Source organism: Balaenoptera physalus (assembly GCF_965194825.1).
Source record: "Balaenoptera physalus genome assembly, chromosome: 14".
NCBI classification, from domain to species: domain Eukaryota; kingdom Metazoa; phylum Chordata; class Mammalia; order Artiodactyla; family Balaenopteridae; genus Balaenoptera; species Balaenoptera physalus.
Window position 1 is genome coordinate 38,455,739 of NC_138893.1, and position 16,479 is coordinate 38,472,217.

Genomic DNA, 16,479 nt, shown 5'->3' on the forward strand with positions numbered 1-16,479 from the left:
TTGGCCTCAGGTGCCTCGCTGCCCTCACCCTGGTCCTGGCCCTGATCAGAGGCAAAGAACCTGAGCTTATTGTGTCTGTGGACCCTTCACTCCCTGAGGGCCTCCTTACAGAGCAGATCGGAGGCTTGCTTGGTTTTAATTAATAAGTGTGAAGCGATAAGCCTGTTGGTATCCACCAGAGTGTGACTTTGATTATTAAAGACAGAGCAAGTTCTGAGTTGGTGGATACCACCTGCACCTGCCTGTGGCTTGGTCTCCCTAGCTGGTCAATCCCCGCCAGTTGCTTAACCTCTCTGGGCCTTATCTGAGCAATGGAAAGTAACACGGCACCAGGAGAGGAGAGGAGAGGAGAGACCACCTCAGCTCAGCACTTCTAAAATTTGGCGGTGTGAGAGTTTAAAACTCTCCTTGATGACTGGCAACAAGCACATTTGTGGAGTTAAGTCCAAATTTACTATCTGTGCGTGCATTATGGTTAATCACCAACAGTTAGGCGGCCGAAGGGCAACTTAAAGCAGCTGTGAACGTAAAACATGTCCAGAAGCTTGAATTTGTTCTTAAGAAATTGCTTCTGACCCAGATGTGTGGGGATGTTTGGCTTATGAGTTTCAAATTTCCTGATTGACAGAATCACACATTTGAAAACTCACGATGAAGATCATTGGCACGTTGGTCAGTGGCAAGAAAGCAGGCGTGGAAACTGTCACAGGGCTATTAATTAATGACTTTTTTTAAAGCTAACTGCCTGCTGAACTGGGAGCAAAAGAAACTGGTAACGTACCTGAAAAGGCAATATTTTTGCAACGTGTGCTGTTATTGATGAATATCTAATGTGAAAGGGAAATATCTTTCTGAAAAGAAGCTAACACTAATTTTTAAACAGATATTTATAGCATCTTCGTATTTCTCCAAGTTTATAAGGGACTGGGGCCCTAGCACTGTGAGATATTTAGTTCGCCCATTCAGACGTCCAGGACAAAGTCTAATTCAGCATAATTATCACATTGGTCCAGGGAACTTAAAGAGTTAACGCTTGACCTGTAACCAGTTCTCTTGGGGGAGGGCCTTAAGCTTGAATAGGAATCCATGGCATTTAAAATATTTCTTCATGGAGGTGTTTCCATTTGGAAAACGGAGAATTTTACTGTGTGTGCCCTGCTAGGTGACTTGTTGGAACATCCCTCCGCTAATGAGTGGAGGTAAATGGTATCATTTTACTATCTGGTTGCCCGTAGAAGCCGCGCATTCTCCTTTCCTCTCAGAATGAGGCACGTTTGTTTGTTTGTTTGGACTGGATCCAGCTGGCTGGCTGGCTTCAGGCTGCATTTCAGATGGTTTGTCTGGTGCTCCTCTTCGAAGCAATGGGTTGGCACCGGAGGCCAGCAAAGCAGGAGTGAGGAAGAGGAATGAAATTGCCGCAATAACCTTGAGGGCCATGTCTTTCTGTCTCCAGGCGCCCGTTTCCACCCGGAGACCGAGTCACGTTCAATGGGAGAGACTGCCTTTGCCAACTCTGTGCACAGCCGATGTCTTCCAGCCCTAAAGAAGCCTCCTGCTCTGGCAGTAAGTGCCCCAGCCACCTGTTGACATGAATTCCTTCATTCCTCAAAAGTAGCTTAGGCAGGTACCTTCCTTTTTGAGAAACTCTGGTGGCGGGAGCCAAGAGTAGGCCGATCTAAGGCATTTTCAATTGTAAAACGTGATGCGTGGAGAAGCCTTCACTAAAACCCATGCAGTGAGAAGCATCTCCCTTATTTCAAAAGGACAGAAATAGAATTGGACATCACACTGTGTATTTTGATAGTAAATGAAGGAAAAAGAATTATAAACTGTTACATCAGAAACGCCCCTCTCTGGTCATGGAGGTTAAGCTGTGAGAGCATTTGGTGGTGATGTGATTGATGTCTCTGTGTATTAAAAAAGCTATCCCCCACTGTGCCTTGGGCGAATGTGGTGGTTATAATCTACTCTTAAATAATTCTTTATTCTTTATCACCCTTAAGTATTCTTTATTCACCTGGAGGGTTTCTGACATTTTTTCATTGAACAGATAAATTGCTGAGCACTTACAATGTGTGTGTCATTCACACTAGAGATACAGGCGTGGACAGAACATACTCAGAATTCTCAGGAAGCTTATTTTTTAGTAGGAGCAGGTAGACAATGAATGCGTGTACAAAAATATCTAATACGTGAAGAAAATTAAGTAGGAAGAAAAAACAGGGCAATGGGTCTGTGTTTGTATGGGGCAATCAGGGAGACCACTCTTAAAAAGTGTCACCCAAGGCGAGATTGGAAGAAAGTATGGGACAAGCCATCCATACATCATGGGATTGGTAATTCTTGATGACAAGGCTTGTCTGACCTGTGTGAATCCAAAGAAAACCCACTTCCTTTAAACCCTGCCAGTCTCAGCACATAAGAATGAGATAAGCCCCTTCTGCTCTGGAGGAATTTCTTGTAATTTATAACAGCACTTCCAAATCTTCCTGTTAAAGTAGAAGAGTTATACCTGTTAAAAATAAGAATGTTATGACCAAAAGTATTTACATAGAAATTGGATTTTGACCATTGGGAGAAAAGAAGAAAATAAATGTATTAGTGCATCTTATTCAACACGCATGATCAGATCCTTAGCATGTGGATTTATATGCCCTACTAATAAATAACAAGCAGCCTGGGTAGGGTAAGGGCTACAAAACAGGACACTATCCTAGACCCCTAATAGGGTTTCAAGTCCCTCACTGTGCTTACCTACTCTGCCCCATGCAGGTCATTGGGAAGGTGACCTAGGTTGAGAATAGGTACCCCTTGCTTGAGAGGGCTTGCTTTGAAAGTATGTTACCAAAAAACTTTGCAGGAATTCTTCAGTCTAGTTAAGAAAAAGAGGATGTTATGAGTCCCAGGATAGGATGACAATCTATAACAGAAGATCATGTCCATAGGCCTATTATAGGACTGGCTGCATCCTCAAATTCAGTGGAGTCCTTTGGTCCAACTACCTTTCTTGATAGGTGAGGATATTGCAGCCCACGAGGATATTCACGGTCACACAAGCTATCCGATAATAAGGTAGGGTTAGAGGCAAGGCTTCTGACTCCGAGTTTGGGGCTGTCTTTTTGTTTCATCTAATACTCCTCATTGTTTGGTTTAAGAAACAGAAGGAGGATATTTTTAAAGGTTTCCAGTCCTCTTCCTCCATGTAATTTGGAAGCGTATTTCCTAATCATAGCTCCACCAAAATGGTTATTCCAATTTTTATCAAACATTGTTTTGCTTTATCTATATTTTCTTGTTTTATATGACATAGTTGTTATGCACATAAAAAAGAAATTAAAATTCTAAGTATAAAAATGTATCAGACTCAAATTCATTACATTTCTAATGCTAGATTTAACAATTATTGCATATGTGCAAATTGTTGGACCCAACCATATTTTCTCCTTTGCTCCCAATGGATGAATCCCTTTTCTCTGTGCAACTGCTTTGGTCAGAACATTTTTATTTTCGACAAGTACTTGTCTATTTAGATAAGTACTCAAATAGCATTTCTGGGACGTGTGGGTGTGGGTGTCTGTCAAAAAGAGAGCTCTTATATATGGATACACACATGCAAAATACCCAAAGGAGGCAGGCACACAAATACAAGAGCAAGTGAATTTTCAGCAAGTTTCTGAAATTCATTGGAGCATAATTAGAAAACACTTGGTTATTCTTTGTAATTCTTTAAGAAATGCCCTATATTTTAAAACTATACTGATGTTACTTTGATTCTTATTTAAAAAAAAAAAAATTAACTTGGCAAAACTTCCTAAAGAAAAGCAAAAAAATGAAACTTTTCTTTGATAATGTTCACAGTGTTGGTGAAATAGATCAGAGAGCCAAGGTCCTCTTTTTCGTTTGAAATGTTCTTTCACAAATGAGTTTGCTCTTCTGAACCGAAATTTTATTTCACGTTCTGTGGCTGGTTTTCCATAATCACTGAATAGGAGGTGAAGACAGTGTGAGAGGGAGAGAAGAAGTGAAGAGTGGCCCATGGAAGCAAGTCAATGATGTGATGAGAATTAACACAAAATAGGCTCTGTTTGCGCTTACTCAGTAGAGGTGCAATTTCAGTCACTCAGGGGCTACCATGTCTGTGTTGCTCTAATTTAGGGAGACATCCCAGGGGAGTGCCTGTGATGTCTTCGGTCCTCTGCTTGGTGCTTTCTTCCACATTACAGTAATTCTTCTCACCTTTATTTTATTTTCTTCTTAAAACATTTGCATAGTACTCACTGATCAGCACTGTGTAGCTGGTGTACAAATTTTAACTCATTTAATCCTCAAAACCACCCTATAGGTTGGTACTAAAACTATCCCCTTTTCACAGATGAAGAAACAAAGGGCCATAGAGGTTAAATAATTTGCCCAAGGTTACACAGTGGTAGAGCTGGGATACAAACCCAGGCTCCAGATGCCATGTTACTGTCCCGGATATTTATTTCACAATGTAGGTATCACTCTCTGATTCCCAAAGATGGGGGGTGCTGAGCCTTGGAGCAGTGACCTGACCTGTCTGCGGATTTACTCAAGTGTCTGCCTGCAAGGGCTGTGTGCTTTCTATGTGCCATAGTTGCCTCCCTGGTGTAGCAAGGTTTAGTGAATAGAAACCATCAGGAAGTTATTCATAGAAACAAACTACTTCAATTAAAGATTATTGCCCTTGAATTAGTAAAAACTGTTGCTGCACCCAGTCTAATGCAATTTGAATTCAATAAGCAACAAACATTATATAACATGGAGATAATAGTAAACATTGCCTCACAGGGTTACAATGAACATTAATTAAACTGCTTTTATAATTGATAAAAAAATCAATTGCCCATGTCTAGCTGATTCATACTTTAGAAATAAAAATGTATGTCCAGAAAGCATGATGCTCTCCCAGAAGTTTATTGACACTCCTTTAAGGCCTAACTTCACTCCATTCTTCATGTATCTGCCAGTAATTGAGGGCCTGGTTCTTTGGTTTAAGGAGCCACGTGAGGGGGAGTCTGCGTGTGACAACCTAGAGGGTAGGGAATCGGGTTTGGATGTTGCTTCCTGCACGGCTTGGGTCTATTTCAGGCACCCAAACAGAAGTGGGTTGCTGTCTACGATCACCCTTTCCATTTCAAAGGGTGTCTGACTAGTGTCTGATTGTGTGTGGGTTTGGCAGATTGATGCGATGAACACCCCCACACACATACATCCAAACCCATCTTCCTCTCCTTTACCCCCTCTGTACAGCATGGCCATTGTTCCAACTTCAACTGGAACTCCTAAGGTATTGGGGCACATGCTCTACTTGGACTGAATTTAAATCATTTCAGATAAACAGTCATGTGCATGTTTTCAAAGGGGAGGAAGATTTCAATTATTTTACTTTTCTGTTTGGTGCAATAGCTTTTAATAGTTGCAAGATAATGTTTCTTTTATCTATGTTCTCTCTCAAAAAAACATTTGCAGGTTGAGTGGGATTGTCTGCTGAGGCACCTACAATAGGTGGAGTGGTGATGATCTGACGCTGGTATCTGACTGCCTGGGTCAGGCTGTGGCTCTAGCCATCTCCCGACCTCTCCATCCTCCATGTCCTCTTCCGTAAAATGGGATGGCAATAGGTACCTACCTTGTAGGATTAAATAAGTAAATAGATAAAAGTACTGAATACTTACAAAACAAAAACTTACTGTTCAGGCATTGACTTCTGAATTTTTGTGTAGGACAATCTTTGCTTTTTGTGACTATGCTTTTTTCACTCTACCGTTCTTGGTGGCTGTCTTTTCTGTTCATTGGATATTTTCCACCAATATATAAAACCGGTGAAGGCAGGAACACGTGCACACATACAACCTATGGATTGTTGGGTTTTGACTCATGGTGATGGGTTTTGCGGCAAGGTCTTCAAAACAGATCAGCCCCACCTTCTTGAGACACTTTCTTCCAGCAGGATAGGATGGCAGAGGAGGCTTGGCAAGCCTCTGCTAAAGAGTGTGGGTTCTGGACAGGTTGATGGCTGGTTTTTATCCCAGTTCTACCACATACAGGCTGTGTGGCCTTGAGAACTCAACCTCTGCCAGCGTTTCTTTGCCTATAAAATGGGAAACAATAATAGTTCCTTTCTCATTGGGTTGTTGTGGGGATTCATATAAGTCAAGTACTTAAAAAGATTCATGATACCTAATAAGCTCATCCAAATGTTAACCATTGTTCTTTAAGAGAGTTACAAGACTAGAACTCGAGCTTAGAGATAATTTAGAATCAGAAAGGAACGGAAGAAGAGAGCGTAGCACACTGGTTTCCGATGTGGGCTCTACCTTTCAGAGCGCTTGGGTGTGACTCCTGGTCCTGCTTCTTCCCAGCCGTGAAGTCATGGACAAGTTTTTGGATGTCTCAGAACCTTCATGCTCTCATCTGAAATTCGGAAAATAGCTACTCCTAAGGGTCGTTATGGGAATTAAATAAGATACTACTACGTGGGAGGACAGTGTAAATGTGGGGAGGGTACTTGTATAAACAGCACAGGGGGAACCCAAACAGAACAAAGGCTTTGTTCTTCCACGTCCTGAGAAGAAAAGCTGGAAAGTTAGAGCAAGGGCGCCAGGTCTCTGGAGGCTTTGAGGAGTTTGGCAATGTGGAGCTCGGCTTAACCTGGAGGACAGCCAGATGAAAACAATGTTCTAGAAAGATTAAGGTGGTAGTGGCAATAGTGGTGCGCAAAATCAGTGATTTGACATCAGTGATCAGAGCTGGGGAGACCATTGGTTGTGGGTACAGGTAATGGCTGTGAGAAAAGGTGAGGAAGATGAATGAAAGGACTATATGTCAAAGAAAGATATGGATGTCATTCATTCATTCAATGAGCATTTCTTTGAGCACCTACTGTGTTCCTGGCACCAGCCAAATTCTTTACTGCACAGTTAACACCATGTATTATGGTGATACATTTGTCACAATTAAAAAACCAACATTGGTACATAACCTGTTGCATTTTAATTGTTTAAATGTGTGCCCACCTCCACTACCAAGTTAATGAACTCATTAAAGATAAGGACCCTGCTGTCTTTCTCTCTTATACAAGGTCTAGCACATAAAGCCCTAGATAAACATTCCAGAAATTGAATCAAAGCCATCTTTATCTCTAAACAGAGCTAGTAACAATCTTCTCTTTTTAAATGGGTTTAAGTGTTCATTGTAAAACAATACAAATTTTACAGAAAAGTACGAAGAAGGAGATGAAAATCACCCGAAATCCCATCACAATGAGATTACCTCTATTAACATTTTGGTGGACATGCTTCTGGATTTTGCTCTAAGTGCTATAGACACATGTACAACTTCGCATAAATTCTTCCCATAGCATTTTGTTCATGTGTCTTCTGATCAAACATCATTTGTTCTGTTGAGTGTCACACAAAAGATTGAAAGCTTTGAATTTGCTTAGGCTCCCTGGCTACAGGGCCAGCTCACAGGTGTCCTGGCCAAAGCTGTGCTTTGCATTTCTATTGTGACAGTTATTACCACATAGCTCCCCTAGCTCTTTGCATCTTTTTCTCTCCAACCAGACTATGAGCTACCTAATGACAAGGTCTTTTTTTTTTTTTTTTTTCCCTGAGAATAGCACTGTGCACACAGCAAGTACATGAATGTTCATTTAGTGGGTAAATTGATGCCATCCCAGGAGAGCCTTTCAGGTAATAAATCTCAGCTCCCAGGTCTGGAATGTTGAGTTCTGAATGCTACTTGAATGACGATGGTGACAATGGCTTTTGCGGTTTTGTAAAATTACATAGTACAGCTTGGGTGCATGAGGGCAAGGTGTATTGGCATGTTTAAACGTTCATTTTCTCATCTTATTTACAAGTCTTTCCTCTTATTTAATAAACGGGGAAGGAGCTATTGCTTTAGATAATTTGGCTGATGACAGCATCACAAGGTTTTTTTGATTTGGGTGTTTTTTTTCAGTAGAAGTGTCAGGGAATGTATTTCCCAACTTTGAGTGTGAGGTTAGAGAGGCCTCACCTCTCTGGGCACTTAGGGTGCCAGCCTCTGGCCTGGAAGGACAGGGTCTAACCTGACATGGCAGTTCCAATATTGCTCTACTGGGTACGGATTAGACTGTTGAGAGAGTTTGGAATTGACATAGTAGCCAAAGATTCATTGCAGGAGGACAAGGTATGTCGCAAAAAGGAACATTAATATTTAGATTTTTCAGACTGAAACCTGTTACAATTAGGAGTCAGACATAAAGATCCCAGAGTGACATATCTTTTCACTTAACCAGAACCTGGATTATCTCGGTTGCAAGAAAGGAAGAAAAGTTCCCGCCTTATAGGGAATGGGTCCAACTAAGGGGCAAAAAGGGAAAATGGGTATAAAAAAATGTTTCAGTGGTTGGCAAGTTAATGGTATTTTGTTATTTGCTGTTTGCATTTCACTAGATACGTCTTTATGTAATAAGACCCACATCTTCTGACAACTTATCAATAAAACCAGAATTTTAACGATTGGAAGAGTGGTTATTCCCCAGTTTAATTTTTCAGCAGCAGTAAAGATTTAGCTGTTCAAAGGACTGCTGTGTATATCTATAGTTGTATATTCCCATAGACTGTCCTCAGAGGGATACTGAGAAATTACTCTTAGTGCTTATCTCCAGAAGAAAGGGAGCGGTAGCAGGGAGATAGGGAAGGAAAGGAATTATTTTTACTACATGAAAAAAAAAAAGTTTAACTGTGTGTATGTATTACCTATTTAAAACCAAAGCAGGGCTTCCCTGGTGGCGCAGTGGTTGAGAATCCGCCTGCCAATGCAGGGGACACGGGTTCGAGCCCTGGTCTGGGAAGATCCCACATGCCACGGAGCAACTGGGCCCGTGAGCCACAACTACTGAGCCTGCGCATCTGGAGCCTGTGCTCCGCAATAGGAGAGGCCGCGATAGTGAGAGGCCCGCACACCATGATGAAGAGTGGCCCCTGCTTGCCACAGCTAGAGAAAGCCCTTGTACAGAAACGAAGACCCAACACAGCCAAAAATAAATTAATTAATTAATTAAAAAAAAAAAAAGCACATCAAAAATAAAAATGATGTTAAATTTAAAAAATAAAAAAAAAGGGACTTCCCTGGTTGTGCAGTGGTTAAGAATCCACCTGCCAATGCAGGGGACATGGGCTCGATCCCTGGTCCAGGAGGATCCCACATGTTGCGGAGCAGCTAAGCCCGTGCGCCACAACTACTGAGTCTGCGCTCTAGAGCCTGCGAGCCACAATTACTGAGCCTGTGTGCCACAACTACTGAAGCCCACACGCCTAGAGCCCGTGCTCTGCAACCAGAGAAGCCACCGCAATGAGAAGCCCATGCACTGCAACGAAGAGTAGCCCCGGCTCGCCGCAACTAGAGAAAGCCTGTGCGCAGCAACGAAGACCCAAAGCAGCCAAAAATAAAATAAATAAATTAATTAATAAAAAAAAAAAAGAAAGCCCGTGCACAGCAATGAAGACCCAACACAGCCAAAAATAAATAATATAAATAAAAATAAATTTATAAAAAAACAAACAGAAAAATAAATAAATAAATAAATAAAAGGCCCTTTCCAGACTGGAGTCTCACTGCAGTTTGCCCTTGCTGTGACCTTCAGTTGTGTATGTATTAAGTGACTGGTCACATGAGGAAAGTACTGAAACTGACATTCTACCCTTTCTTTTCTTCTTTCTATCTTTGGAATAGAGTCAATGAGCTGATGTTGGCTAATGAGTACTGGATCTGAGAAACTGGCGTAAAACTTAAGTATGATTTCCTCTTTGGCAAGAGCCCGGTTTGCTGGGTGACCATAGCCAGTTAAAGATTTATCATGAAACGCCTCACCAGGTTAAAGTTTACAACTTAATTAAGGAAATCAGTATAAGGGCAAACCTTCTTGGTACAGAATTTTTTGACTGAAATTCACATAACATAAAATTAACCATTTTAAAGTGAATGTTTAAGTACATTCACAACATTGTCCAACCACCACTTCTATTTCCAAAACATTTTCATCACCCCAAAAGAAAACTCTGTAGCCATTAAACAGTTACTCCCAGCTCACCCCTTCTCCCAGCCCCTAGGAACTACCAATCTGTTTCTGTGTCTTCACCTACTTTGGACATTTCATATAAATGGCATCATACAAGTGTGGCCTTTTGTTTCTGGCTTCTTCCACTTAGCATAATGTTTTCTAGGCTCATCCATGTTGTAACATGTGTCAGAATTCCTTCCATTCAATTCCTGCTTAATAGATTCATAACCAATTAATGGAGAGGAAAGGCAAACAATCTGGCTCCTTTTAATAAAATTTCCTATTCAGATCCTGGTCATGAATATGAGAAAAAACACACCCAATGCTAATCAAAGGAGGGGGCTTCTTGACCTTGAGAATTCATAATACTCCTATCGGAATTCTGTGAGCACTGGCTTAGGGGTTAGAATTGGAAGTTTCAAATGTGCAAATGGTCTGTATTTGTAAAAATTATGACCAAAGCTATAAGTATATATGATGTACACTTTAAAAGAAGGAAAGATGGGATTGATTGCCAAATATTAGATAATAGAGGGCTCAGAAGATGACTGTTCCTGGTCCTGCCTACAGCTTTCCTGATGAGGCTGATAATCTGCTGCTGTTACGGCCCATGAAAACTTGTTTGTTGTGCAGTATTGTTTTCCCAAGACAACAAGAACCTTCACCTAAAATAGCAGGTCAGAGGCTGCCCTGGCTTGTGATGTTTCCATCACGGCCATCAAGATAGCAAAGGGAGCAGCTAACCTAGGCAAGGACATGGGTGATTGTGCAAAGTCTGGTTCAAGGTTACATATTCAGGCAGCCCATAACCTTTTAAAATAATTCTGCATCATTTTTAGTGAATTTGAGATATAAATTATTGAGAGCCATAAGATGGCAAATACACCGCACCTATGTATTTGAATATAAATAAATATGAATGTTCCAATTCCCCTCAGCCCCAACCAGTATTTGTCTCGTGACCCCCATGTATTGCTTTTTGGCAAATGGCAGCATAGAATTTCAGAAGTTAAAAAGTACTTAAAAAACTAATTCTTGAAAAGTGCTTAGCCTAACACATTTGCATTTTGCCCTCTATCTGTCCTTTCTTTTGGTGACCTCATACCCATGGAATTTGCCGTGACATGCTAGAAAAGAAAACTGCAGACTCATGTCAGTAACTCGACACGGATTGTGGCCGGTCAATAGTTGTCAACGCAGATGTCTGGTTGGAACTTGGCAACACCGAGCAGCACAGGTGAAGAGCAGACATTCAACAATGTCCACTTGCTAGATGGACGCTCTTATCTCTACTAAATGATGTGGCCTTTTTAGTCAAGGAAGGGTTTTCAAATACCCAAACCCCAAACCCCTTATACCTTAACAATGTTAAAACTGTAAGCCAAGTCTTGTTAAAAAAAATAGCATAGGGAATGTCTGGATTTTTTTTAAATTGATGAGTTACAAATTCAAGGGCCTACAAAAAAAGGGCCAGGCTGGTAACATAGGTGCATATGCTCAGTTCAAGCTTGAAAACAGGTGGCAGTGGACATTTAGACCCTAGGGAGGGATGCGAACCTTAGCAAACTGAAAACATTTGTCCTGTCTAGGGTGGGCACCCACTACGTGCCTCCCACAGTTATTCCCACGAAGGAATCCACGTGCCAGAGGCTGATCAGACGTGTTGAAAGCTTGTGTCAAAGGCAGCTTGTTGACCTCACAGAATCTGACCCATGTTCAGGTCACACTTCTCTTGTCTCCGCTTTCTCTCTTTTTGGGTAGAACAGCTGTTCTCTGGTATTCTGCATTCACCATTTTATTACACAAGGTCATGGGAAATCCACATCCTGTGGGAGACATTGAATGACAAGATATGATGTCATTAAATTCAGGATTCAAGTTAGCCAAACCCTGGAACTTAAATTGGGGGGTCTTGTTTGTTTGTTTTCCCTAAAGCTCCTTATATTGACTCCTGGCCAGGGATAAAGTGCCTCTAGTTAACAGTCTATTAAAAGGACACCACTTGAATATAGAGTCTCCAAAATCTTATTCTACTTTCTATTAATAACAACCTATGTCTGTTTTCAGTGTATTTTTTGCTTTGTTTGCCTGGTGTGTCTTCTTTCTGCTGAAATAGATGTGTCTGGGACAGATCTTGTTACGCTTTTTTAAAATTATTTCTTTCCTTCTGCCACATCTCCTAGGCTAGAATGAGAAAAACTAAAGTTGATGACTAATGATGTGCAATTTTTGACATGCAGTGATGTCTCAGACACACTGTTCCTTTCTAAGAATGTGTACATTCAACATGCAAGAAGTATATATAACATGCATCCATAATAGATTTAAATTAACAACAACAAAACACCCAGCAAAAATGAATTACCCAGGGGCTACGGGGAATGTTGAATGTTCGTTTTCTCTCTTTCCAACTGCTCAGTTGTTATTATTTTTTAATTTGCAAGCAGGAAAACAAGGCCAGCTTCTGGTTCTGGATCCCATTTGGGCCTTGTGGATTCCTTGCCCTCTGTTCTTCTGATCTGATTCATCCCAGGGCTGGATGGAAACCCAGAGGGCAGAGCCCACCCAGGGACAGCTCGGGGAGCAGGAGTTCCTGAGGGTTCCACCTGTCATCCAATTCACAGATTCAGATGGCTAGAGAGGTCACCTGTGGCCCAGAATCTGCTTGGGAAAAAGAGAAGGAGCTGGGAAGAGAGTTGGTAGAAATACATGCTAAGAGGAAAGAATTAGTTCATTCATTTTTTTTAATATAAATGTATTTATCTATGGCTGCATTGGGTCTTCATTGCTGCGCGCGGGCTTTCTCTAGTAGTGAACAGGGGCTACTCGTCATTGCGGCATGCAGGCTTCTCATTGCAGTGGTTTCTCTTGTAGAGCACGGGCTCTAGGCACGCGGGCTTCAGTAGTTGTGGCACATGGGCTCAGTAGTTGTGGCTTGTGGGCTCTAGAGCGCAGGCTCAGTAGTTGTGGCTCACGGGCTTAGTTGCTCTGCGGCATGTGGGATCTTCCCAGACCAGGGCTCGAACCCGTGTCCCCTGCCTTGGCAGGTGGATTCTTAACCACTGTGCCACCAGGGAAGCCCAGTTCATTCATTTTGATTCAGTCAGAACAGAAACAGTGGCTCTCTCCCCATCCATCAATTCCTTGATCTCCTCTGCAGCCCCCTCCCCGCAAGCCCTGCTCTGGCCCTCCCAGTATGGTTGACCCATCTTTGCCTCCTGCCCCCAAGATGCCCAAAGACAGGGAGACCTCTCCCTGCAATGAGAGATATCACTCTGCATGGGGGACAAAAAAGAGAAAGCTAGGCTTTAAAGACAATGCTGGGGAGATGGAGAGAAGATGGGGGTGGGGGATTTGATCTCTGCCTAACTGTCTTCCCGCCACTGGGATTCCTCTCTGTGTCGCCAGACATTGCTCTCTGCCTCCTCCTTCATTCTTGAAATACAGTCCATCCCTGTTATTTGCAGATTCTGTGTTTGCCAATTTGCCTACTCGCTAAAATTTCTTTGTAACACCAAAACAAATACTCCCGTGCTGACCCAGCAATCCCACTACTGGGCATATACCCAGAGAAAACCATAATTCAAAAAGACACATGCACCCCAATGTTCATTGCAGCTCTATTTACAATAGCCAGGTCATGGAAGTAACCTAAATGCCCATCGACAGATGAGTGGATAAAGAAGATGTGGCACATATATACAATGGAGTATTACTCAGCCATAAAAAAGGAACGAAATTGGGTCATTTGTAGAGACGTGGATGATCTAGAGACTGTCATCCAGAGTAAAGTAAGTCAGAAAGAGAAAAACAAATATCGTATATTAATGCATATATGTGGAACCTAGAAAAATGGTACAGATGAACTGGTTTGCAGGGCAGAAATAGAGACACAGATGCAGAGAACAAACGTATGGACACCAAGGAGGGAAAGCGGTGGGGGTGGGGGTGGTGGGATGAACTGGGAGATTGGGATTGACATGTATCCACTGATGTGTATAAAATGGATGACTAATAAGAACCTGCTGTATAAAAAATAAATTAAATTAAATTCAAAAAAAAAATACTCCCACACTTTTCTGGTCATTCACAGACAAGCTCAGAGCTGTGAAAAATGTGAGTAGCGACTTCACCTGCTCCTAGCTGATGTGGAACATGGGGACACTCTGCCTTCTTCTTTCAGCTCTTACACTGTAAACATGTGTCCTCTTCGAGGTCTATTTAGGGCAGCATTTTTTGTATTTTTGTGCTTTTTTAAATTGTGGTAAGATTTTATAACATAATATTTATTGTTTTAACCATTCATAAGTACACAATTCAGGGGCAGTAAATACGTTCGCAACATTGTGTAACCATCACCACTCTCTACATCTCAAACTGTTTCGTCATTCCCAACAGAAACTCCGTACCCATTAAACACAAACTCCCCCTTCTGCCCTCCCCCCCAGCCCCTGGTAACTTTTGTACTACTTTTCATCTCTATGAATTTGACCACTCTAATTACTTTATATAAGTGGAATCATGTGGTGTTTGTCCTTCTGTGTCTGGCTTATTTCACTGGGCACAATGTCTTCGGGGTTCAGCCATGTTGTGGCATGTGTCAGAACCTCATTCTTTTTGTGGCTGTATAATATTCCATTGTATATATATATATATATATACACACCACACTTTGTCCATTCATCTGTTGATGAACTCAGGTTTTTTCCACCTTTTGGCTATTGTGAATAGTGCTGCTACAAACATGGGTGTACAAATATCTGTTCCAGTCCCTGCTTTCAGTTCTTTTGGATATATGCCCAGGAGTGAAATTGCTGGGTTATATGATATTTTTGTGCTTTTTGTTGCTGATTTCGCTGCTTAAAATGCCCCAAACGTAGTGATGAAGTGCTGGCTACTGTTCGTTCCCAGAAGGCGGTGAGGTGTCTTATGGAGAAAATATGTGTGCAACATAAGCTTCCTTCAGGTATGCGTTATAGTGCTGTTGGTTATGAGTTCAGTGTGAAAGACTCAACAGTATATAGTAAGTGAAGTGTCTTGAAACAGAAACAAAAAAAAAACCCTATATCTGAAATGATTTTGTGTCTATTTTTCATCCACATGTATAGCCATGAACTTATGTGCTTATCTTTGTTGATGACAACTAGAGTTTCTTTTTTTATTCTCATTTTTAAAGAGGGATTCCAGGGGAAGCTTGAATTTTCTGGAACTTATATGGACAACAGTATCAATACTGAAACTTGATATTTTTATTCTTAATTTTTAAAACTTTACAGTAAAGGAAGCAAATACTCTGAATTGACTTAAAATCTCTATGGACATTTTATAACATCTCAGTATCTAAGCAAGCATCAATTAAATGAGTGAAGTCTCTCTCTAGTCCCTCCTACGATTTACATTATTTTCACGATGATTCTCTGTACCCACAAGTGAACCTCATGCTGCAGCTCCATGATGGCTGTTTTTGCTCATTGACAGCAGAAGAGGCAATGACCAGGGGAACAAATGCATGGTTGGAGCTTTAAACCCAGAAAAACCCTGTAAAGGCCTGGGTTCATGTTCAAGTGCATTTGAGAACAGTCGATTTCCACTCTGCAGTTAATGGGGAGCTGTTTATCTGTGTGACCTTGTGCAAAGCTTGGGCCCACCCTGGGCCTTACTGTCCTGTGTGCAAAATGAAACTTTCACACCAGAAGTCTTCAAAGTCCTTCTGGAACTTTGTGTGGATAATCGCTGTCCCTCCGGGTTAGCTGGAGCCCCAAGGGAAGACTGAGATAAGGTATGCAAGATCTTTTCAAAGTTAAAGGGTGAATAACAACAACAACAATAATAATGTTAATAGGACGATGATGATCATGGAACCAGAGAAACCAAAATGCCTTTTCCAGAGGCTCACAGTGGGTCTTGGTTATTTGTTAAGGGGAAGATGAAATGTAGGTTTTCTGAGATTATTGCAGGTGTGAGGACAGACATCGATTGTTTACCATGTGCCCGACACTCTGCTGGGGGATTACACACATGTCCTCTCCACTCTCATGACAGCCCCAGAAGGTAGGTATTGTTAATCTGCCCGTTTTACAAATGAAGAAACTGAAGCCCAGTGTTACCTAGCTTGCCCAAGGTCCCTTGGTTCCGTGTCAGAGCTGGAATTTGACCCCAGGTCTCTTTGCCCCTGAAGTCCTTAATCCCTATGAGTTGTACAGTCAGCGTATAGAATGGGCCAGAACACTAGTGGGACAAAACAGTAGTCTTATTTTTTTCTGTTGCTACCTTTATTATCCTCTATCGGAGCTCCCTTTCTCACCCTGAATAACATCTTAGGCAGATCCCATAGCTTTCTGATCACTTTCAGCTCTTAAAAGTCCAGTATAGTCGAAAACTTTATTCTCACATCCACATCAGAGCTG

General features: G+C 41.7%; 1 protein-coding gene across 16 annotated transcripts in view; it reads left to right on the forward strand.

The window, feature by feature from the left end:
• ABLIM1 (actin binding LIM protein 1) overlaps window positions 1-16,479 on the forward strand; it is a 329,116-nt gene that overhangs the window by 203,617 nt on the left and 109,020 nt on the right. For all 16 annotated transcript variants that reach the window (XM_082423398.1, XM_082423389.1, XM_082423397.1 and 13 more), the window contains one exon: window positions 1,454-1,563. In XM_082423398.1, coding sequence (XP_082279524.1) covers window positions 1,454-1,563 — 110 coding nt within the window. The remainder of the gene's footprint in view (window positions 1-1,453; window positions 1,564-16,479) is intronic.